Here is a 22,590-nt window from a genome sequence, read left to right on the forward strand (position 1 = left end):
TTATTTAAAAAAAATTATAGGAGTAAAATAAAACATGAGTAAAGTTCAGTTATTGTAATAATTGTATTTATATATAATTAAACAAGGATATTTTCATCAAACGCATTATTGTAAATGCGTGAATTGATTTAATTAATTAGTATCAATATGAAAGTAGATTTTAAACTGTTCATCATTGTTAATGTAATAATTGCTGTGACATCAAATATTTTATAATTGATCAAAATGAAACGTTCTAGGATTTTTTGCCGAGTGCTTTTTGCCTAAGTTCCGTTTTTCTCTGTAGGGCAAGCTCCTTCTGTTTCTTCTCGGCTTCTCGTTTCCTAGCCGCTTCTTCTCGTTGTTGTTTAACTATAGCTAATCGTGCTAAATCCGCACGTGCTTCATCCGTTTTACCTGCTGCATGTAATTTCTGGTAGTTTGCATATGCTCTTTGTCTTTCTAATTGTTCTCTGAAAGAAAAAAAGGAAAAATTCATGAAATCTAGAATATATATATTTTTTTGTATGTCATAAATTTCTACCGTTCTCTCCGAGATAAATCTGGTTTTGCTGAGTCTAGAGATTGATTTAATTGCGATAATTTTTTTGCCTTTTTTTGAACTCTATTTGGATTTTCAACTTGAATTAAATTTTCTACACCCTTTGTTTTTCCCTGTAAATTAAAAAAATTAACATTATCATTTATAAATTATTATATTTTATTAAGTAACTTACTTCAGTTTCAGATTCTGATTCTGATTCACTTTCAGTATCTGTCCCTGAAGAACTATGATTTTTTATTGAATCACCATGTGCTTTGGGTTCCTCATCCTCATCACTAGAGCTATCCTTTCCTTTATTTTTCTAAAAAGAACAATATTATTATAACTTTTAAATATGAAGCTTCTCATTTATATTAATGAATTTCTATTTACCAGCCCCCTAAGTAAAATTTATGTAACATTTTTTCGAAAGAACAAATGCAAGTGGAAAGAACAGATGAAATGAATCATCTTAAGCTCTGTCCATCGCTTTTGATTCTTAAGAATTTCTGAAGGTTTGTGCCCGGTCTCTCAAACAGTAAGTTGCACCAACATGGAGTATTGTGCTCCGTGAAAAATCTCAGTAATGGTGCACGCAATCACGCTCGACCGTCAAAGGATAATTCGACCTTACGTACTTAACAATAATATCTAAGCCGTCGTGCTGTTGGTTAACTTAAAAATACTGACTCTCCATTGGAGTTTTTTTTCCTCCTGGCGTCGTTGCTCCTCCAGTTCCTCGGGGTTAGTGAAGTGACGACTCCGGCCTTTGTAACTGACATATTTACCTAAAAAAAATTATCTTTTGATCCAAATTCGTTCCTCGAGGTCAAAATATACGAAACTGCGTTTTCCTTGCCAATAAGTGTGATAAAGAAGATGATAAGTGTATCAAGTGAAAATTAATAATAATTTGTGCGCTTACCGCGCGGCATTTTTTCGAACCAATTGATCACAGTAGTTTGAAGAATATTATACGAAAATTTGAAGAAAGGTACCTCTTCTCTACTTTGAGAGAAGAATTACGATTAATGTCAGATTAATACTGCGCTGCTGCTTATTTGGTCGTCAACCACGAGCTCTAGCGGCATGAACCATTGCATAGAATATTTGCGAGCATGGTTGGTAACGTTTGTTACCGTAAATTTTTTGAAACGATTGAAAGACAGAATTATATAATTTGTGTATCTGTTTTATATTACAGATATAGTAAATTCATCATTATTTTTTTAACGACACGTAAATTGTTTTGTCTAACTTTTCGATACTTCGATCAGAATTTAGTATTCATCTTCATTTTTGTATTATTCATGTACTAATCATTTATTCATTTATTATAAATATTAACTTAAATTTAATATATGAAATATAATATTTCGATTAAAATTTTGAATAAATATAAAATAAATATTATAAATCATATATAATTTAGAATAAAATATTTAATATCGAGAACTTGAACTTCGTTGTGTTTTCTATTCTTGAACAACGTAGTTCATGCTTTAATTATTTGATAATACAAAACATTAATGTCAATTACCACAGGAATTGAATAAAGTAAATTCATTAGTTTGATTAAAAATGTTTTTAAGAATATGTGTATAAGTATTTATTCTTTAATTATATTATAATTAATTTTATTTTCTTTATTTGTATATGATTTAAATTAATATTTTGTAAATTTTATATAATAAAGTTAATAGCTAATATTTTTCAAACTTATTTAATTTTACATTATAAAATAAGAAATATGAATCCAAAAATAATTGAATGTATTTGATCAATTATAGAATTTTATACATAAAATTTTACATAGAACAAATAATTTAATTTTCAGAAATAATTTATTAAACTTTCTGCTAGAATGTTTTATAATCTTATAATCAATTTTTATAATCTTATGTTATAAAAATTGCAAATTTATATTATAATTATATATATTATAATAACAATATATTTATTTTCTTCTTTAAATTTAAATTAAATTAAGTATTATTTTTATTTATTACTATCTTAATTATTATTTCAAAAAATAGAATAGATTGGATAGATAAATATATAGTAAAAAAAATTGCTATATATATAAATATGTATTATTTTTTATATATTTTCTTTAGGAATAGGTTTAAAAATAAAATTTGCATAATTTATTTTATATAAGAAAATATAATGATTTAGTTTCACGATTTCGAATTCAACAAACAAAAAGAATCTTTAGTAAAAATGCAAAAAATTATTTATATTATTTGTTTTATTTTTTTTTTATTATATTATATGGCATAATATTGAATAAAATTTATAATAAATTTATGTTCCAATATAAATTAATAATGAAAATCATGTACAATATATTTTAGAAATTATTTGTCGAATAGAAATTTAATTTTAGACTTTTTTTATTAAATATAATATTTTATATGTATATATAAATTGCTAAATGATATACGGAATACAAATTCGAATTCAATTTCATTCAATAGTAATTTTTTGTATATAATGTTTTTTCCAATTTCTGGAAAAATTATTTATCCTTGATTAATATTAATTAAACAGATTATTTTCGTATCATAATATTATTAAATATTTCAAATATTAATAGATATTTAAAAGAGAAAAAGAATTTCAATACATAAGTTGCTTTATTTTGATTAGAATATTATTTGAATGAACGCGCTCTTATTGACGATTAAATATGGCGCATCTTTGTTTTGTGCTGCCTCCTTACGGAACTTTTGGAAGATAAATTATGATTCGAAAAGGAAGCAGCCAGTCTGTTTCGGATGTTTGGAGTCGTAAGACGTAAACGGATAGTATCTCTAAATGTTAACCGGTGAGCAACTGTTTTGGTGTATTCTAATGTCATTCATTTGAATAAGTCGTAGAATTGAATTCTGTTTATTCGCGAGTGCTATTACGCTATAATCATAGAAAACATCGTTCAAATTTCTATTATATTAGAAACCAATAATTTGGTTACTTTCCCGAGGTTCGCGAGAAGTGTGTCAAAGTCGATGTAACGTGTTCTGTGCGTCCATAATCAACCGTAGCTCTAAGTGTCTTCGGACTTCGGATATGGTTTCTGTCTAATAAAAAATGGTAAGTCAATTAAAATATTTATATTATTTGATAACGTTAAATTTATGAATTATATAATCGCGAGAAAAATAATTCATACAAGAAAGAAAATTATCGTGTTTATATTTTTGATATTGTTAAGTGTTTGATCGTCAGAAGATTTCAATTTCTTGTCAGGCCAGAATTCGAATCGCGTGTGAATTTTTGGTAAAGCTGTTCATCGATGTGACAGTTCGAATAATAATTAAAATTATTTCATTTCTCTTATTGCATCTTTTGGATATTTATTTCTTTTGTCCTTTAATTCTCATGAAAATGTTAGAAATATAATATATTTAATAAAAATTCGCACGTATATACATATATACATATTCTTCTATTCTAATATAGTTATATATTTTATGAATATATTTGTATATAGCTATGTAGCTTTACAAATCGAGTATTTTATATTTTTATCAAACATATTTAAAATGTTATATCGTACTCATTTTCATCTTTTTTCAATTTTTTTAGATAATATCTTTTTTCCAATTATCTAATAAACTTCCCTAATAATAATTCAATTTTAAATTTACGAGTAAAAGCAATTTTTTAATGTATTCACAAGAGGTGAACTTATAGAATATGTTTAGTGTTTGATCGAAGTCATTGTCATGCTTTATAAATATTCAATCTTTTCATAAACATTGGTTAACCATCGTTTTAGTATACTTCTTGTTACGTTCTTACAACTATGATGCATTTTTTTTTCTCGAAATTGTATATTTGATTACAATTAGGATGTTTTGAACGACGCGTTGCATCTGCATATACATTGCGCCGATTGCTTGACGTTTCAACCTGCCCTTAATTGTTCTCATAAATGTAACGAGCATATTGTCTCCGTGTTACATTGATGAATGGCCAATTTAACGATATACTGAACGTTTTATGGGTTTGTGTATAGTCACAGAGTCACGTCAAATTGATACGATTAACATTTTTCATTTGCGTTCATTGCTTTAGTGACAATTGACATTTATTCTAAGAATTTTATCGTCACGGAACATAAGTGATCTCGTAGAGAATAAATATAAATTACATATACTCGTCGGTTTGGCATTATAGCGAGCAAGCAGACTCGGGAGGGACGCGGGCAGCTCGTGCAAGTCTTTTCATTCAGAAGTAATGGATTTCCAATAATTACGCTTACAACGAAAACCACCATCAAAGACGTGTGTTGCCTGTACATGCACGGACATAGGGTTAGAAGTCAAGGCTTGGATACAACTTTTTTTCCAACCATGTTAAAGGCTTATGAATTGACGGATGACGCGTTAAACGTTAACTTTGATTCCTTTATTAACAAAGGGCTTTCGCTTTCGCATTTTTTTCATAGCTCGTTAGTTTATAGCATTCTACTAATCTTCTAATCTCGATATCTCATGGAATCGTTGTTCAAATATAGAGAAAAGCAAGCAATTTCTTATCAAGACATAGGTACGATTAATTTATTAATTTGATAATTAACTTGATGCTTGAGAACAAAATTTCATATTTATTTTTTATCAAGAAACAGTCAAATCTTTAATTATAATTTACGATTTTTTATTTTAAAAATTTCACGATAAAAATTATTCTTTTCATAAAAAGGAATCGTTTTTTTTTTCGTTCAGGTTAAACATAATTGAATTTCCAAATTTTTTTTAGAATTTCTCTATGATAAAAGAAAAGAAATTAATTTTAAATCCAAATCGATTTATCTATAAAAAGAGATTTCTCAAGAAACTGATATACATATTATACACACATATATATATAATGTCATATCTGATAAGTGTATCAAAACTCACAATTATATTCGCATTACACTCGAAAGCGTCTGATTTCTAAAACTCGCGCATGGCCATTCCTCTATGGCTATTCACTGTTATTCATAAGTCTCCTCCTAAGTACACTTAGGTGTACTTACTTAGGATGGACACAAATTACAATTTTATAATTATACGATTATCGATCAGAAATGGTATAAGAAAAATTGAATTGTGTTATCGCAAAACATATCCCGATAAACATTACATTTATAGTTGGCAAAGTGAGACTTGTAGCGGAGAGTGTACGTGCCTTCAAACAACTGGTTCCTTAAATACCAATGCCGTTCACGGGGTTCTCGTCACGTTCCAACGTCGTGTCGAGATTGTTTAGCAGAAACAAACGATAATAACGCGGAGAACGACGAGGTATCGTCGCAGCTGTGAAAACAGCCTTCTCTTCTATCCGTGCAACGTTCCTCCTCCCCCCTCCCCCCTCACTCGTTGTCTATTTTCCAGACGAAATCGAAGCGGCTCGTGTCGAACACGAGTCGGATTCGCCTAGTTTCCGAGACAAGCGTCGAAACAAGCCGTTCTCGCGAGGGAACGGCACCCAAGAATGCCGTTACTAGCTGCACGTGGCGATTATAATCCGGCACCCGATGTGCCGGCCGATTTATACACGGACGAAAGTGATTTCTCGTCCATTCCATCCACTATGCAAGTAGTCATGTCATTCTATATTATGATATATCAAGTTTATAGAAGTAATATTTATCCATAATATTAAAAACAAATCTCGAATATGATAAATTAAAAATGAACGTAGATTTTGAAGACTCACTTTGTAGAGCATGGTAAACTGGTTATTAAATGGATTGAGTGTTTCCTTTGATTGTAATAGAATTAGTTTGGATCTTGGAACGTAGAAATTTCTTGGATTAAAAATCTAATAGGTTTTTTTTTTTAGTTTCAAATGTTTTTCATACGATCCTGTTATAAATTATAAATTATATAGAAAGGTATTTTTCCGCGTCGTGTCAAAACCATCGATTTTCACGCGATCAATGGGTCTAGGTTATCCATTTCTCGGGAAGGTATAAGTCGAACGGATAATTTTCCAGCATTCGTCACGCTCGAAAGTGCGGTAAAACGATCCGAAGGGATTCGGTTTTTAGGTTATTGGAATCGGGCATTGAATGTAGATCGACGATATATATATTTTCGGAGGGTAAACGTATTTCACACGAAATACGATACTCCAGATTAGATAATAGGCTCGATAAACCTTCTCGGTTATTTATTTATATTATTATAGGCCATCTTTCTCTCAGAGCTCTTCACGAGCAAAATGATATTCAAACAAGTGTCCCGTGTTTTTCCTTACGATCTCTTTCGTAACGAGTTAATTTAATTACATCGATGTTTTACGTTACCGCGATAACAACGATCCGTAATTCAACTCGATACTCGGTGGTACAAGTTGTTTAAGAAAAGAAAAAAAAAATATTTAAAAATTATACTTCTTCCGAGTAAACGAGTCCGAGACACGGAAACAAACTTTGTGTATATATTTTAAATCTTGTTGACGCGTAAGCAAGTGTTTAATTGTTTAAGATAGGTTTAAGGCCAGGCGTGAGAAAAACGACTCCTCCTCCTCTTTGACAAGGAGGTTCAGAACGAAGAGAGGATGATCCAAGGTTTATTTAACTCCTCGTGACGAGTATTTTTTTTCCACCAGTTGAACTATTACAAATCCCAAGGATTCTCCATACTACTTTTGAAAAAAACTTTCTCCTTACGTCTCTTTACTTATATTTTTATCTTGGAACGGTTAAAAAGTGAAACGGACGATAATAGTAATAGCGGTGCAATTCCCTAGAATTTTTAAAACGCGTAATAAAGGGGATCGGGGAGATAAGAGAGGCCGCCGTTTTTCCCTCTAACAGATTTGCGAAATCGTGGCACCGCGTTTCCTTTCTTTCTTTCCTTCTTTTTCTTTTTTTTTTTTTTTTTTCCCATCCGAAAGTATCATCTCGGAGGCGCAATTGAGCATAATCGAGCGACCAATTAGAGAGGCAGGATTCTTTTTGCGAGGGAATTTGAAGTGACACAGGCCTCATCGTCTCGTTAAACAAATGGGACAATCAAAGGGATCCCTTTAGATTGCGGGGAAACGATGCGGATGAGTCTAATAACTCAATAAAAAGGGGGGTCCCTTGATGATGGAGATCGTGGACCGTGCGAAGGCCATCCAACGCTTCCAGAGTTTGTTTTTTCTTTCGAGTTCGTATTAAACATTCCTCACTTTTGAAATTGATCTCCATCGACAGATATAAAAGATATTGAGATAATCGTCAGAAATCTCTAAATGGACGATTAAAGTAAAGTTTCAAATCAATTTAAAATAATTAATATAAAACGTATATATATATGATGAATATTTCACTCACTATTGATCCATGGATCGCTGCATTCATACTCACGAAACGACGAGCAACAGCTTTGAAAAGGGGATCCAGAAATATAACACTCTTTTAAGAGAGATCAGAAGAAAATTCTTCCCCTGAATAGTTTCGCGACAATCGAACTCCCTTTTGGCCGCAAAGTACACGGAATGGCGGATTATTCGGCATCCCTGCTTACTCGATGGAATCTAGCACGATTCTCGATTACGAACTCACGTTGACGGGGTAAAGAGAGTTTCCCAGATTGCTTTCCCTTCGTAAACACATCGATCCACCGGAAACTCTGTGATTTCAGCGCGTTCATCAAAGATTCGAAAGAATAAAATAAAAGAAATTAACTTGAAACTCGATCTCAGAGGATGAACGAGTAAACGTTTCGAATTCCTTCGAAAGGAACAACGAAAATGATAAATACTGGAGAGAACTTCGAGATCGAAGTATTAAACGAAAATGTAAATGTAAGATTCGAAGCGTTTTCAATTTTTCTTTAGAGTTTTATATATACAGTTTGGCAGAAATATTGGTGAGAGAATTACACTTGTACGCGTATTTGTTAACAACGAACGCGGTTGCTTGCAAGTTAAAGATAAAACAAATTCAACGAGATTCCGAGTTGATTTATATCTTCGATCGAGAAAACGAGTTTGAAGAAGTCGCGTTATGGACTGATAAATATGTTTAACCTGTTTTATCAGCTTCGAGGAATGATTCCTCTTTCTTTCTTTTTTCCTTCCTTTTTTTTTTTACCATGGAAAGTGTAGCGAAGAAGTACTCGCATTATCAATTTACACGGACCTCGTTTATTCAGGCAGTGTAGCTCGAGTTGTTACGTTAATCCGAGAAACCTGATAGAAATCTCGAGATGATAAAAAAAGGAAAAGGAAAAAAGTAGCTTTCCTTAAATTTTAACGCGATTTTAAAAAGCATCGTGTAAAGAAGAAAATTATTGGCATTTTCGAAAACGAGGATCTTCCCAGGATCCCGAAGGAAGGAAGAGAGATACAGAGTGAGTCCATCGTTCATTCCAATTTTTACGTCGCGAAAGTATAGGAAATCAATAATTTCAGGCGACGAGTTGCGTTACAACGGTACCTGTGCAGTCAACAGTAAGTCGAATCTGATTTTCAGCTCGTTTAAATACGTTAGAAATTCTAAGCTTGATCTCATCGATGAAGAGGAGATCGTCCAAATCTTCGTTGATGTTCTTCGCCGATTCTGCGAACAGAAACAGGATTCGGCGAAAAAGAAGAAGAGAGAAAAGACGCAGAGCTCGAGGTGACAGACGTAATTTTTTCCCTTTCAACGAGGAATGAAATTAAACCGAGGGAAGAAAGGGAAGAAAGAAGAGAGAAAAGAGGAAACGTAAGGTAAAGGTGCCATTTGTTTAGACTCCGTTTAAACGGTCTCCTGGAGACGACCACGTCCTCTTCGACGTCCCGTTGGAAGGACGGGATTGGTTGGGGACGCATGCGCCCCTTTGCCAGTCGATAGCACCACCGATACGACATAGCAGCACCGAGGCAACCAGCCGCGTTGCCAGCTGCAACATTGACACACCGATCCACATTGCTAATCTCGGTCTCATCCTGTTAACTCTTGGCTACTTCTTGGACGACATCGATATGCCTCAGAGTACACATATATATAGGTGTGCGGATTTGTATTTATAAATCTTTGATGTGATTTTAGGAAACATTTTAAACAAAGATGAAATAAAGATGGATTAGGAGATAAGATATAAAGATTGAAAATTTGTATTTAGAAATCTTTGATGTGATTTTAGGGAAAATTTTAAACAAAGATGATAAAGTTGAATTAGTAGAAGATGAAGATATAAAGATTGAAAATTTGTATTTAGAAATCTTTGATGTGATTTTAGGAAATATTTTAAACAAAGATGAAATAAAGATGGATTAGGAGATAAGATATAAAGATTGAAAATTTGTATTTACAAATCTTTGATGTGATTTTGGGAAACATTTTAAACGAAGATGAAATAAAGATGAATAAAGTTGAATTAGGAGATAAGATATAAAGATTGAAAATTTGTATTTAGAAATCTTTGATGTGATTTTAGGGAAAATTTTAAACAAAGATGATAAAGTTGAATTAGTAGAAGATGAAGATAAAGATTGAAAATTTGTATTTAGAAATCTTTGATGTGATTTTGGGAAATTTTAAACAAAGATGAAATAAAGATGGATAAAGTTGAATTAGGAGATAAGATATAAAAATTGAAAATTTGTATTTAGAAATCTTTGACGTGATTTTGGGGAAAATTTTAAACGAAGATAAAATAAAGATGGATAAAGTTGAATTAGAAGATAAAATATAAAGATTGAAAGTTGAATGTTGATGAATGGATTGTTGGGAGATTTTTGAGATTAGATTTGGAGTTTTGGATCGATTTTCAGCGTGTAAAAACTTTGGATATATATGAAGATTCGCGAGGATATATGTATTTGGATACGAGATGGTTCGAGATTACATTTACGAAAACTTTGATCCTATTTGCAAGTGGATACGTGGTTTCAAAATTTCCAGGGTCGACGGATTTTAGATTTGCCTCGCGAGTTTCGTTAATATCCCCCCCCCCCTCCCTCCCCTCCCCGTTGTTAAATTGTCCATGCAGAGGATTCTAATTCGAGACCAGGTTTATTCGATTTATGCTGTGGCGCAGTGTACATTTCAGGGACAGTTTCAGGCGCCACTGGTGCAATTTCCCCGTGAGTCGATTGGAATTGCTCGAATTAGACCGGCGGTGTCGTCGAACTTTGAGCGCACTGATTCACGGGAGAACATCCCTTGGTCCGGCCAAGTGTTTTTAGAATCGCCGTCCTCCTCTTTATTCACGGATTTTTATCTCTTCCACCATCTTCCAGATTCCTCTTCTTTTCTAAATATAAATACCCGTGTTTTTCCCCGTAGTAATTTAATAATTCTCTCTCGACCAGCATAATTAATAACACGATCTTTCAAAGATAGAAAAAATTTTTTTGCATTTTCAATCGATATATTCAAATATATTCTCTTTCGATCCGAGTTATAAATATTCCCGATGGTTTATTTTAAATTATCGGCCCGTCTGATAAAAATTTAAAGTGTTTTCCTAACGATGAATGGACCGGCATCTGTCTAACGATATCGAATTCATGAAAGGGAATTGGAACGATTCGGACGATTCGAAGATGACTCGCAGGGGCCGTTTGATAAATCTATATATAATCTATATATGTATGGAGAAGAGAAAGGACCCTTCTGGCGATAAATTTTAGGCACACGTGATCCGATCCGCGTGGCATCCTCGCCTTTTATCTCGCCGAGCTTGATCTAGGTAACGAACGAGAGAAACGAGTCGTCCTTTCTCCGAATGGACCGTTAGCCCGATTTCCGCCTCGTTTCGGAAGTCGAAACAGGTGCCCGTTTTACGAGGCCCGTGCAAACCCCGTCGCCTCGATGCCTCGTCAGCCATTGTCGTCCCTCGTCATCAAACATTGATCATCCTCGTCCCACTTTAATACGATTCGAAGAAAGTGGCTTTAATTTTATTTTCACTCGTTTTACGCGTGAAATCTGAATTTTTAATTATTTAACGTGTTCTTTTTTTTTTTTTTTGGATCTCTCATCGAAATCGTACATTTCTGATTGTAACATTGACCAATTCTATGGGAAGAAAAATTACCAAGAAATGAATTTCATTATTAAATTGGATCGAACGATGTCAACGACGATGTCGTCGAAGTTGGGAAAGAAAATATATCTGAGAGAGGAAGGACAATGAATTATTCTTCGTTTATTATTGATAAGACTCGCAACGATTATTCTCCCTGTCAGGGGACTATAATGGAAATCACAAAAAGGGGGGTACACGAGTTAGAGTTCTCTTTGTAGAGAAAGACGCGCGCGGACGTCTTTTCTTCCCTGCTGCACAATCGCTATCACGTTGATTTTTTGCGTCGACAATTTATCCACCAAGTCTAATTTCGTTATTAGCATTTCTTCACGGTGAATTGAGCTCGTTAAGCTCCTTAACTCCTTCTATACGATGCAAGTAACCTCCCCCTCCCTCCGACAAGGGAACAATGGGCCCTCTTTTTACCTCTTATTTAGACGTCCGCGTTTTTCCATTACACCGTGTATTAACATTCATGAAGAAACGTACACGTACACGTTTCCACTTCGATTTATACGGGGCGTAACGTAAAAAGATGATGAAAAGGAAAAAAAGAAGTTAAGGGATAAAAGTTATCATTATTTTCAACGTCTTTCGATGTATAAATATTAATTATGATTTTAAGCCCCTTTTAGCGTTATTTGATCATGATTCCTTTCGGTGACGAGTCAATAAATCAATATAACGTTTCTCTTTAAGTACTCACGTCTTGTAGCGTAAGAAAATTAGGGAAGAAAGCGTAAATTAATATAATCTGAATATTTCTTCTTTCTATATAATACTTACAATTAATATAATGATATTTCTCTTTAAATATTTACGTTTTACGTAAGGAAAGTGGAAGAAAAATGATTAATATAATATTTTTTCTTTTTAAATGACAATACTTACGTTACAATTAACATAATAATATTTCTCTTTAATTACTTATGTTTTGTAAGAAATAAAACACGAATTTGATAATCATAAGAATAATTTTAAACGACAATACTTACGTTACAATTAAAACATAATATTTCTTCTTTTTAAACGACAATACTTACATTACAATTAACATAATAATATTTCTCTTTAATTACTTACTTTTGTAACGTAAGAAATAAAGCATGAATTTGATAATCGTAAAAATAATTTTAAACGACAATACTTACGTTATAATTAATATAATAATATTTCTCTTTAATTACTTAGTTTTGTAAGAAAGAAAGCACGAATTTGATAATCGTAAGACGAATAATTTTAAACGACAATACTTATGTTACAATTAACATAATAATATTTCTCTTTAATTACTTACGTTTTGTAAGAAAGAAAGCACGAATTTGATAATCATAAGACGAATAATTTTAAACGACAATACTTATATTATAATTGATATAATAATATTTCTCATTAATTACTTATGTTTTATAATGTAAGAAATAAAGCATGAATTTGATAATCATAAGAATAATTTTAAATGACAATACTTACGTTATAATTGATATAATAACATTTCTCTTTAATTACTTACGTTTTGTAACGTAAGAAAGAAAGTACGAATTTGATAATCGTAAGAATAATTTTAAACGACAATACTTATATTATAATTGATATAATAACATTTCTCTTTAATTACTTACGTTTCGTATTATAATTAATATAATAATATTTCTCTTTAAATATTTACGTTTTACGTAAAGTGGAAGAAAAATGATTAATACAATATCTCTTCTTTTTAAACGACAATACTTACGTTACAATTAACATAATAACATTTCTCTTTAATTACTTACGTTTAGTAAGAAAGAAATTTGATAATCGTAAGACGAATAATTCTTCTATTTCGTGGTGCATGGAAGAATACTTGTGTACTATTCGGTTTCTTCCAGTTTAGTTAGGTAACCAACTTGTAAAAGCGAAAGATTGGAAATAGCTCCCTGCTTGGAACACAGATGAATGACCACGTGTGAATTTTTTTCAATTGTAATACGTACGTACATGCACGATCATCGATAACTGATACACGGGGTAAGAAGAAGTGAAAGCGAGGTAACGTCTTGGAAACGAGTCTCCTTTATTATATAAACCAAGCGTCGAACAATAAATCGTTGGATTGCTGGATCCGCGAGGAGGATTTTGAAACGGCTCCTTTCCTATCCTCGGCCAATCGTTTTCGCCTCCGCGAAAAATCATTTTCGACGACTTTCTCGAACATCCACACTCCGTGGCGAAACACTTTCCTGCCTCGTTCGCGAATTTAACGATCGATAATAAATTCTTTATTATCGCGCCTTTTTCCTTTCTTTTTCTTTTCCTTTTTTTTTTCTTTAAAGGAGGAAAAGTTGATCGAGTGAAACTTCGAGAGGAACGTTGTTCGCGTTATTCGTTCGAAAAGGAAAAAGAGGACTAAGTTTTCGCGCATAGAAAAAAGGAAATTGTAATTATCAGCCGTTTTCGAGAAAGTGAATTCTCTCTTCGAAAGATTCCTCTATGGAGTATTTTACGATCCCCGGGATTAATTGCGAGGAGAATCTTGGGAAGAAATTTCAGGGGATCGTAAAAAAAATGATAGTTGCTTTCGTTTGTTACGCAATGCGGATTTACGATATTTACAGATTTATTACTTACATTTTTAGAAATCTTGCCGTAGAAATTCTTTCCTGGAATCCGATAAATCGTATCCGAATTTTCGTTTCGGATCGGAAGAATTTATCGGAGATGTACGGGTGGATTCACGAGTGGGAATATTCGATTCGAAAACATAAGCATATCGAGGGGGAGGGGAAGAGGGGACAGATGAAAGGGATAAAACGGGAGGGAGAGAAGGGAGGGGGATTCGTAAAAGTGAGTGGAACAACGGTTGCTGAATGAACGAAGGTGCACCGGTCGTGTATGAAAATTGATTTGCACGGGTTGAACGATCGCGACAGGTGGCCTTTATCCATGGATGCGTGCGCTATTTTTCCAAAAAAGGAAGAAATGGATAGAGCTTGTTTGAAAAAAGAACGAGTTTTGAAATTAATAGATCGAAAATTGGCCGTTTCGAATATTCACTGATCTTTCACTGAAAAATGTATAATGGATCGGATAAATTATTGTATTTATCGTCATCGATCGATCATCGTGGAAATAGATTAAAGAGAGAAAGAGAGAAAAAGAAATTAAAAATCGTTAAACGATCGCGATAGAAATATTTATTACCCATCGATATCGACAGGAAAGATACGTCCAATCATGATTTATACACCTGTTATGTAAAGGCGGATCGTATATGGGATGCACGAATTTTCGTGACACGTCGAAATTATAAAAGTTGGTATTTTTAAAAAAAAAGGAAGAGAAATACGAATCCACTCTGATTTCTCCTTTATATATTTATATAGAATTCGACATAAAGGCCGCCGACGGACGGTAATAATGGCCCTCTAACTACAATGGATCCAATGTCCATTGTTTATTTACAACGGATGCATTGGTAGCCGTACCAGAAACCGTGCATAATGAGTTCAATTCACCGTCAGATATGCTAATAACCGGGCTGGCTCGCGAATCGAACGAGCCAATTCCACTCGAAAAACACGGGTGAAAGTTTCTCGGATGAATGGGGAAAAACGAAGAACTCTTTAAAAGAACGGCGAAGCTTTCTTAAATTATGGCGGATAATTCGACGATAGATCGAGTCACGTTCCCTTCGAATTACGAATAATACGTAATAAAAATAATTATTAAGCCACGGTCGAATAACGATTGAAATATAAGAAGAAGAAAAAGAAAGAAGATTAAGATAAGGAGACTCTTATCTCTAGTTGGCATCGATGTTCCACGGAATAATTTTATAAGTGAATTTTTTTCTCTTTCCTTTCCCGGACACGCGATCGTTTCTTGGGATTAAGTTGGGCGCGGTTCCATCGATAAGACGATCGCGCGATTGATAAGGAAAGACCCACTTTCCTCGCCGTTAGAAGATTGCTCGCCCCATTTACCCAATTCATTATGCGCATGGATGCGTGAAAACCGGCAGCGTCGCGATTTCGTGTAATTTCCTTGCGGTGGACATCGTTTCGAGAGAAAGAGAGAGAGAGAAAAAAAAGATAAAGTTCCGTAAGAGCAACAGTTGCGTTTCACGTTACTCGATGTCCGACGGCATCATTAATAATAATGGACGTCGTTAGGTAGCTCGTGCTCGTGCCGGATTGGGGATTCTTAAATTAAAGAGAATTCAGAATGTGCACACGATTACGCGTGTACTCGCGAGAACTCGAGTGTACGTTCAGTGGGTATTTGATAAATCGTACGAGATTGAACAGTTAGGCGAATAGCTTTTACGTACCGCTTTTATGTAGGCCTCTTGCGTAGAGTACAGAATACCACGCGTTCGCGTATACAACGTTAACTTAAAATTTTAGATTTAACGCAATCGCAATCGTTGGAAATAATTTCGATCTTTTTATTAATTTCTTAATATCTCGAAATACGAATTTTCGCCAAACCACTGGCCATGAAACAACAAGAGAAATAACATTCGTAATACATTTCTTTCCTATTATCAAATAGAATTTTCCTTGGAATGGAATAATAAAGTCAATAATGGAAACGGCGAGATATTCATGAGTTTAGTTAAAAAGATTGCTGGAGGTGTTTAATTGGCAATGATCGGTCATCCTTGAAACGATCCTCCTCTTTTCCTTCTTCTTCTTCTTGGCGATCCTCAAGGCTGTACCCTTCTTTTTCTCGCGTGTATTTGTACGCAGGAGTAAGTTTACCGGCCTGTTACATCAGTGTAACGGTATGTTATCGAGCATCATCCCGGTTCACTGCATCACGAGTTGTAGTTCGGGTGAACAACTCGCGCTTCCAACGCACAACTCCTCTACGATAATCTTCCCTTCCCTTTTTTCCTCTTCGTTTCGATTCTATTAATCGTCAATCGATGATTTTTAAAAATGGTACGAGAAAAAGATTCCACTTGCTCGAATAATATTAATCAAAATATACAATGCCTTTTATGATTTTAATTCATATTCCTAATTTTAACGATGCACATCATCTTTTCCAAGGTCGAGAATTTAAAAGAATCGAAACGAGAAGTCCTCGAGACGAAAAGTTCCGCCTGTTCATCGGGCGTGAAGTGAAAGCCTTCTTCGATATTTTTTTTTTTCCCTTCCTGTTTTTGTTTTTTGCTGAAACGTGTCGGGCTCTCTCGCGATTGCGGCACAACCGCATTGTACACAAAGAAGGCGTCGAGTATATTTCCGACGAAACGTTTGCAAACTTCTGTTCGAACAAGATTTTCAGAAACTCAGAAACGATCGATCCTTGTCGTTTCTCGATGTATAATATCGGCAGGGGTAACGGGAACGAGGCCGGCTCACCGGAAAAATAATAATCACGAGTGCGTAAGACGCACGCGGAAATTGTAATTATTGCCGGGGCATGCGTGCAGAATGCGCATTCAGAGACAGAGGCGCGCGAACACGCTCGAGTCGCCGCCATTTAACGAAAATTCGAAACGCTCGAGTCGTCCGTTTCGTGGAAATTATTCGAACGATAGAAATCGGCGTAATTCGCGCCAATTCTTCCTTTTGTTCTTTTCTTTTCTTTTCCATTGCTTGCGTGCAACCGCGTTCGAGGCGTGCAAAATTGCGCGAGGCTCGATTCTTTTGCATTTTTCCGAGGAAACTTATCGTTCTTTTCTTTCATATCTTTGAATTTTTTATTATCCTCCTCGAATTTTCCCCCGAGGCTAACCTCGATTCCATTCAATTTATCGAAGGAACCATCTCTAGAATCAACGAGAGGACCGTGCTTCTTCTTCCTATGAATTTTCAGAAATCCAATAGAATTTTTCACCAAGTTCGGAGGATAAGGAAAAGTATGGAATAAAATTTTTGTTCTCGACTTGCCGGAGGCAGTATGGTATGGCAAGTGGGTCGTATCGGTGATCGTCGATCGTTCTTTCTCGCAACAACGTTATTACCAACGTCGTTACAGATTACGTTTCGATACCTTTCTCGCGTGTCTCTTTTTTTTCCTTCGATGCAACATCGTGGCTTCGAATATTTCCTTCTCTGCCATTGTTCTCATTTATTTGGCCGAATAATCCGTTTTTCCCCTCTGAAAGACTAAAAGGAAAAAATGTTAGGAATGGATATACTCTGTTTTATTTCGTTCCTCGAGAAAATGCAGAGTTGGATTTTTTTGATAACACAAATCTATGAATGGCATTGATTTGTCCACGTCTCGTTGTGTATTGGTCGATTCGAGGTAATTAGCAGAGAGCTTTCCACGCGTCAGATCCCATCAATTAGAACCTGGATGCGTTCGAAATGTATATACATTTACGTATTATTTTCGATATTAATTTCGATTCCTTTCCTCTCATCCGACAAATATGCAACGTCGATAAATCACGTTCCATTAGAAAACCTGTTAATTCCGTTTTCTCCGCTGGAAACAATCCCGCAAAAGCCTCTCTAATTAGCATGTAATTGACTTATGGAATCGAATAGCTTGAGAATCTCGTACAAGTGGCTGTTACCGGCATATTGTTCCCCGAACAAGGAGGAAACTCGACAAGTAAGTTGGAGGAATTTAAATTCAATCGCGGTGAAATTGAACGGGGGAGATCCACTTTCGCGGTATATAAAAGTGAAACAACGCCGCAATCTTCCCATAAGGATAAACGCCGCTAATTCAGTCATTCGTCTAATTAACACCCAGTTTCTCGCTACATATATATATATATACATGGCATCGGTTTCATACCGCATGCTTGCATACACGCGTCATTGCGTTGATCCGCAAACGAGGATTCCACCTCCCTCTCTCTCTCTCTCCAATATTTTTATTATTATTAAAGACGATAGCCTTGACACCGTACGAAATTGTCTCCACATTCCACGGATGCTGGCAAATAGCCGATTTAATTTTCCACCGATTCGTCCATCTATTAATAAACCCGTCCCCGAGATTAATCATTTTCTCGAGTTTCGGCTCGAGATCGTTCAGGAAACGTTTTATGCGTAAGTTGCATAGCTACGTCGAATCGTCTCTTTTAATTCACACGCGAGAATCGATCTGGAGAATTTTTGAAATTCGGCGGGAAGAGGTTTCGTCCCTGGAAACCGCAAGCTTTGACACCGTTATTAGATAAGGGGAGGGGGGGACGGTTAGGCGCGGGTTATCGGAGAGAGAGATCGTGAGTTACGAGGCCCACTTGCTCGATAAACTGATTTCCCCTCGTAAAGTCCCGCGTTCCAGATACTACGCCTAATGCAGTGGAATAACGTTTAACTGGGGCCTGGTGTAACAAGCCCCGTCTACTTGTCACTCGGTAGCCTCTCTGTAAACGAAGTATCGAGTATCGGAGTTTCTTTCGAATCTTCTCACTTTCGCTCGCGAGGATCTTCTTCCAACAAATAAATTGTCGACGTTTAATACGAATAAAGAAACGATCGACTTGGGATTAAACGTTAAGTTAAACTTCGTTCACGAAAGTTTTTATCAATTTTCAATAAAGAAAACCTATATACGAATCGAGAAAGCGTTTATGAGACGACTGTTCCATAAGACGGGTGGAAGAAAAGGATGAGCGAGTTTAGATTATATGCGTTTCTTATTTTCGAATTAACAACGTCGCGTTGTTAAGTGAAATTCTTCTGGCGTAACGTGTTCGTGGATTGCGGGCATTGCTAGCCGACCGAATCGCCGAAACGATCAACCGGCAAAGCTTAATTATCTTGCTCTTGGTGAAAATTACAGACCCGATTCTCGCTCTCACGTAACGTCACGCCACGCGAATAATTCGTGGCGAGGAACAGCGTTTTGAAGCCGTGTTTCCATTCGTTTCGTTCTAACGATTCCATCTTATCGTCATCAAAACACTTTCGAGCAAACAGTGTGTATATATATATATATATACATGGAGGAATTCTTTTTTCATTTCTTTTTTTCCGTAACACCTCCGCGATTCTTATCGCTGTTCGTCGAAATCGAGATTAAATTGCAGATTTCCATCCGTTGGATCGATTGGCAAATTACCATTTCGTTATCTCGATCGAGATTATCGAACCGTATCGAGCAATTTTCGTGTCTCGTGACGATTTGTCGTGATGATTCATTCGTTATCGTATTTTTTTTTTGCTTTTTTTACTTTGTTATTTTTCTGATAATCAAGAATTTCGTTAAAAAATGATGGATGAGAGTGGAGATGTTACGATTTGTCACCGATCGTCGTTGATTAAATTCGATTTAAACGCTCGGATCGGCTTCGAAATCGTACACATCTGTTTCACGGTTTCCAAGTTTATAAACAGCTGGATCGAACGTGTTACCACGCGTTGCATCGTAAATGGCTTCGCGCCATGAACCCTGGATGATACCAAGTTTCTCCAATCCGTCGGATATTCCTTCTCGTAATTGAACATTTTTACGAGTGGATTATAACGAGCCATTTTTTAATATTTTTTTTTTGTATGTATCCTCCCCTTTTTTTATTTTTCTACGATAGCAAGAATTTTTCTGTCGAGAAAATAAGAGTTTGAGGGATTAGACTGGAATTTCATCCTTTAAGAATTAAGTTCCCTCGACTTTTAGAACTTTGTATATACATCCAACTCTTGCTCGTTTGCTCGATTATTTCTTTTCGTAAAACGATTTCGTTCATCGAAATCGTTCGTCCAATCTTTATGAAAAATTGAAAAAAGTCTATTATTGATTTTTTGATCGATTAAAAATATCCCAAGAATTTTTTAAAAGAAATTTTTAAAAAAGAAACATAGTTTTTAGAATTTCTGCATTTCTTTGGAGACATCACGATTTATTTTTTTTTACACTTTTACATAAATTTGAAAAAAAGGATTATGTATCGTCTATTATGATCCTTCGATCGATCAAAGAATTTATATTTTTTTTACACTTTTACATAAATTTAAAAAAAAGGATTATGTATCGTCTCTTATGAAACAGATCCTTCGATCAAAGAATTTTTTTTCTTAAAGAAGAAACTAGTAATTTTTAGAATTTTGCATTTCTTTGGAGACATCACGATTTATTTTTTTTTTACACTTTTACATAAATTTGAAAAAAAGGATTATGTATCGTCTATTATGATCCTTGGATCGATCAAAGAATTTTTTTGTTAAAGAAGAAACTAGTAATTTTTAGAATTTTGCATTTCTTTTCGAGGTGATTACTATTTAATTTTTACAAAAAGATACTTCGGATCGATGGGAAAATTTTTAACCTTTATTCTGCAAAAAAGAGAGATCATCTATTACGGAAAAGGAAAATATAATATAGAAACGATGGTCGATTTCACGATCTCCACGATCTTTGCCGTATCTGATTTATAGGATCGAACGGATTCAGTTTGAGAAATTAGTTTGCCCGAGCGTGCGATATCTCGTTCGATAGGAAAATTACGAGCGTACAACATTAACGATCATTTTGTTCGCCTTAAACGCCCAACACGAAACGTTCTCGGTTTTCGAACGTTCGTCGCGATCCTATTTTATTCACCTTTTCCATAAACAGTATCTATCCGACATTTACCGTTGCCTCCACGGCCATAAACGCCAAAACATTCGGAATGCGAGATCCTGTTATCGATTCGATCGGTTATCAGCATTGAATAACGCCATCCATTTTCCTTAATGGTTTATCCATTTCGAAGAGAATTATTATCGATGTATGTGTCTGTGTGTGTCACGTTTTCGTGGAATCCCGAAACGGTATTCAACTAATTTCCCAGGGAAACGTCCATCGAATATTGTTCGATCGAACAAGCTTATTTCGCTCGTGTTTCTAAAGACACTCGTGTGAATACACGATATTCCACGAATACGTTCGATAAATATCCAAAGATGTAATATTTTCAATTCAAATTTTTATTTAGATAGAAGGAATGGTGGAGAGCGAGGATAATCCACGACTTTAGTTAGACATTTTCCATATATCCAGTGTTACGATGTAATCATCAGTGTGCACGGTTATTTCTCGAAACTCGTTTTTCGGCGCAAGTTTCAATGTTGCAACCTCTGTCTTAAACGTTTAAGAAACTCGCTCAAAGAGAACGAAGAAGGAAAGTTGTGTGATATTGAGCGATATTTCGTGGAACAGATCTCTCAAAATTTCTCTTCCAAACGATTTTCAACGATGTAATTTCGAAAAGAAGACATATCAGTTTTCAGATAGCAACCCCTCTTTTTCAACGATTTCAAAATTGATACGAGAGCTTGCCTCCGTAGTTTTTTGATCTTTTTTTCACGAAGGATTATGAACGATTATGCAAGAATCGCGTGATGAGCGTGCATATATTTTTTTTTTTAAATAAATATTCAGAAGATGGATTTACTTTATGCGTTAATTTATGCGACCTCGAATGCAGGGGATCCGAGAGGACAGGTACATTGACATGCACGTGCAAAAGTAGGTAAATCAAATTTAAACCAGAGGCGACGAGGGAGGGGAAGAGAGAGAGAGAGAAATATACACGAGCAGAGAAATCTGGCGTTCTGGGTCATCGTTCAGCCTCCTATTCGCGATGCTTGCTTCTTTCTTGTCTCTGCTCCCTTAACCCTGTACTTGAAACGAACATCCCTTCGCAAATATTTAAACTTCTTTTCACCACGGATTTTCGAGGTGTCCCCTTCGACCTGTGTGCGAGTAATTATATTTTGTACACACATACAGTAGCCGTGTTCACTCGTCGGAATAATTCAGATTGAGATTTTAATTTTAAATTGAAAAGGCTCGGGATCGAAAGAGTTAAGGATGAATTTTAAATAATAGAGAATCGTTAAATTAGATATATTAAATACATTATATTAAAAATCTTTAATATTAGAGAATAATGCAAGGAAAGAATAAAGAATCAATTGAGAAACAAACGAATATTCTCTTCTTTCGAAAGAAGAATCAGATCATTCCACGCCTCTCTCGTAACGTAATAAAATTGTAAAATACCAGCGTATAGAGATACAGGTTAAAGTTTCTGGTTAAACATTGATTTATCAGATCTTATCTTCGAAATCGTGAAATCCAAGAGAAAGGAGAAAAACGGAAGAGAGGAGAAAT

General features: G+C 34.7%; 2 protein-coding genes across 2 annotated transcripts in view; one reads left to right on the top strand and one right to left on the bottom strand.

Moving 5' to 3' along the window:
- Positions 1–44: 44 nt before the first annotated feature.
- On the bottom strand, positions 45–1,645 carry LOC724487 (28 kDa heat- and acid-stable phosphoprotein). Its single transcript, XM_001119883.4, has 5 exons — positions 1,449–1,645; positions 1,214–1,311; positions 717–845; positions 524–654; positions 45–452 (listed from the first exon to the last, which is right to left on the bottom strand). The coding sequence occupies exons 1-5, from the start codon at positions 1,456–1,458 to the stop codon at positions 236–238; spliced, it is 585 nt and encodes a 194-aa protein (XP_001119883.1). The 5' UTR covers positions 1,459–1,645; the 3' UTR covers positions 45–235.
- Positions 1,646–3,273: 1,628 nt separating this feature from the next.
- LOC724594 (ADP-ribosylation factor-like protein 4C) overlaps positions 3,274–22,590 on the top strand; it is a 34,253-nt gene continuing 14,936 nt past the window's right edge. Inside the window, exon 1 of the mRNA XM_016916072.2 lies at positions 3,274–3,619. The gene's annotated coding sequence lies outside the window, so the exon portion shown is untranslated. The remainder of the gene's footprint in view (positions 3,620–22,590) is intronic.

Source organism: Apis mellifera, linkage group LG14, assembly GCF_003254395.2.
Source record: "Apis mellifera strain DH4 linkage group LG14, Amel_HAv3.1, whole genome shotgun sequence".
Lineage (NCBI taxonomy): Eukaryota > Metazoa > Arthropoda > Insecta > Hymenoptera > Apidae > Apis > Apis mellifera.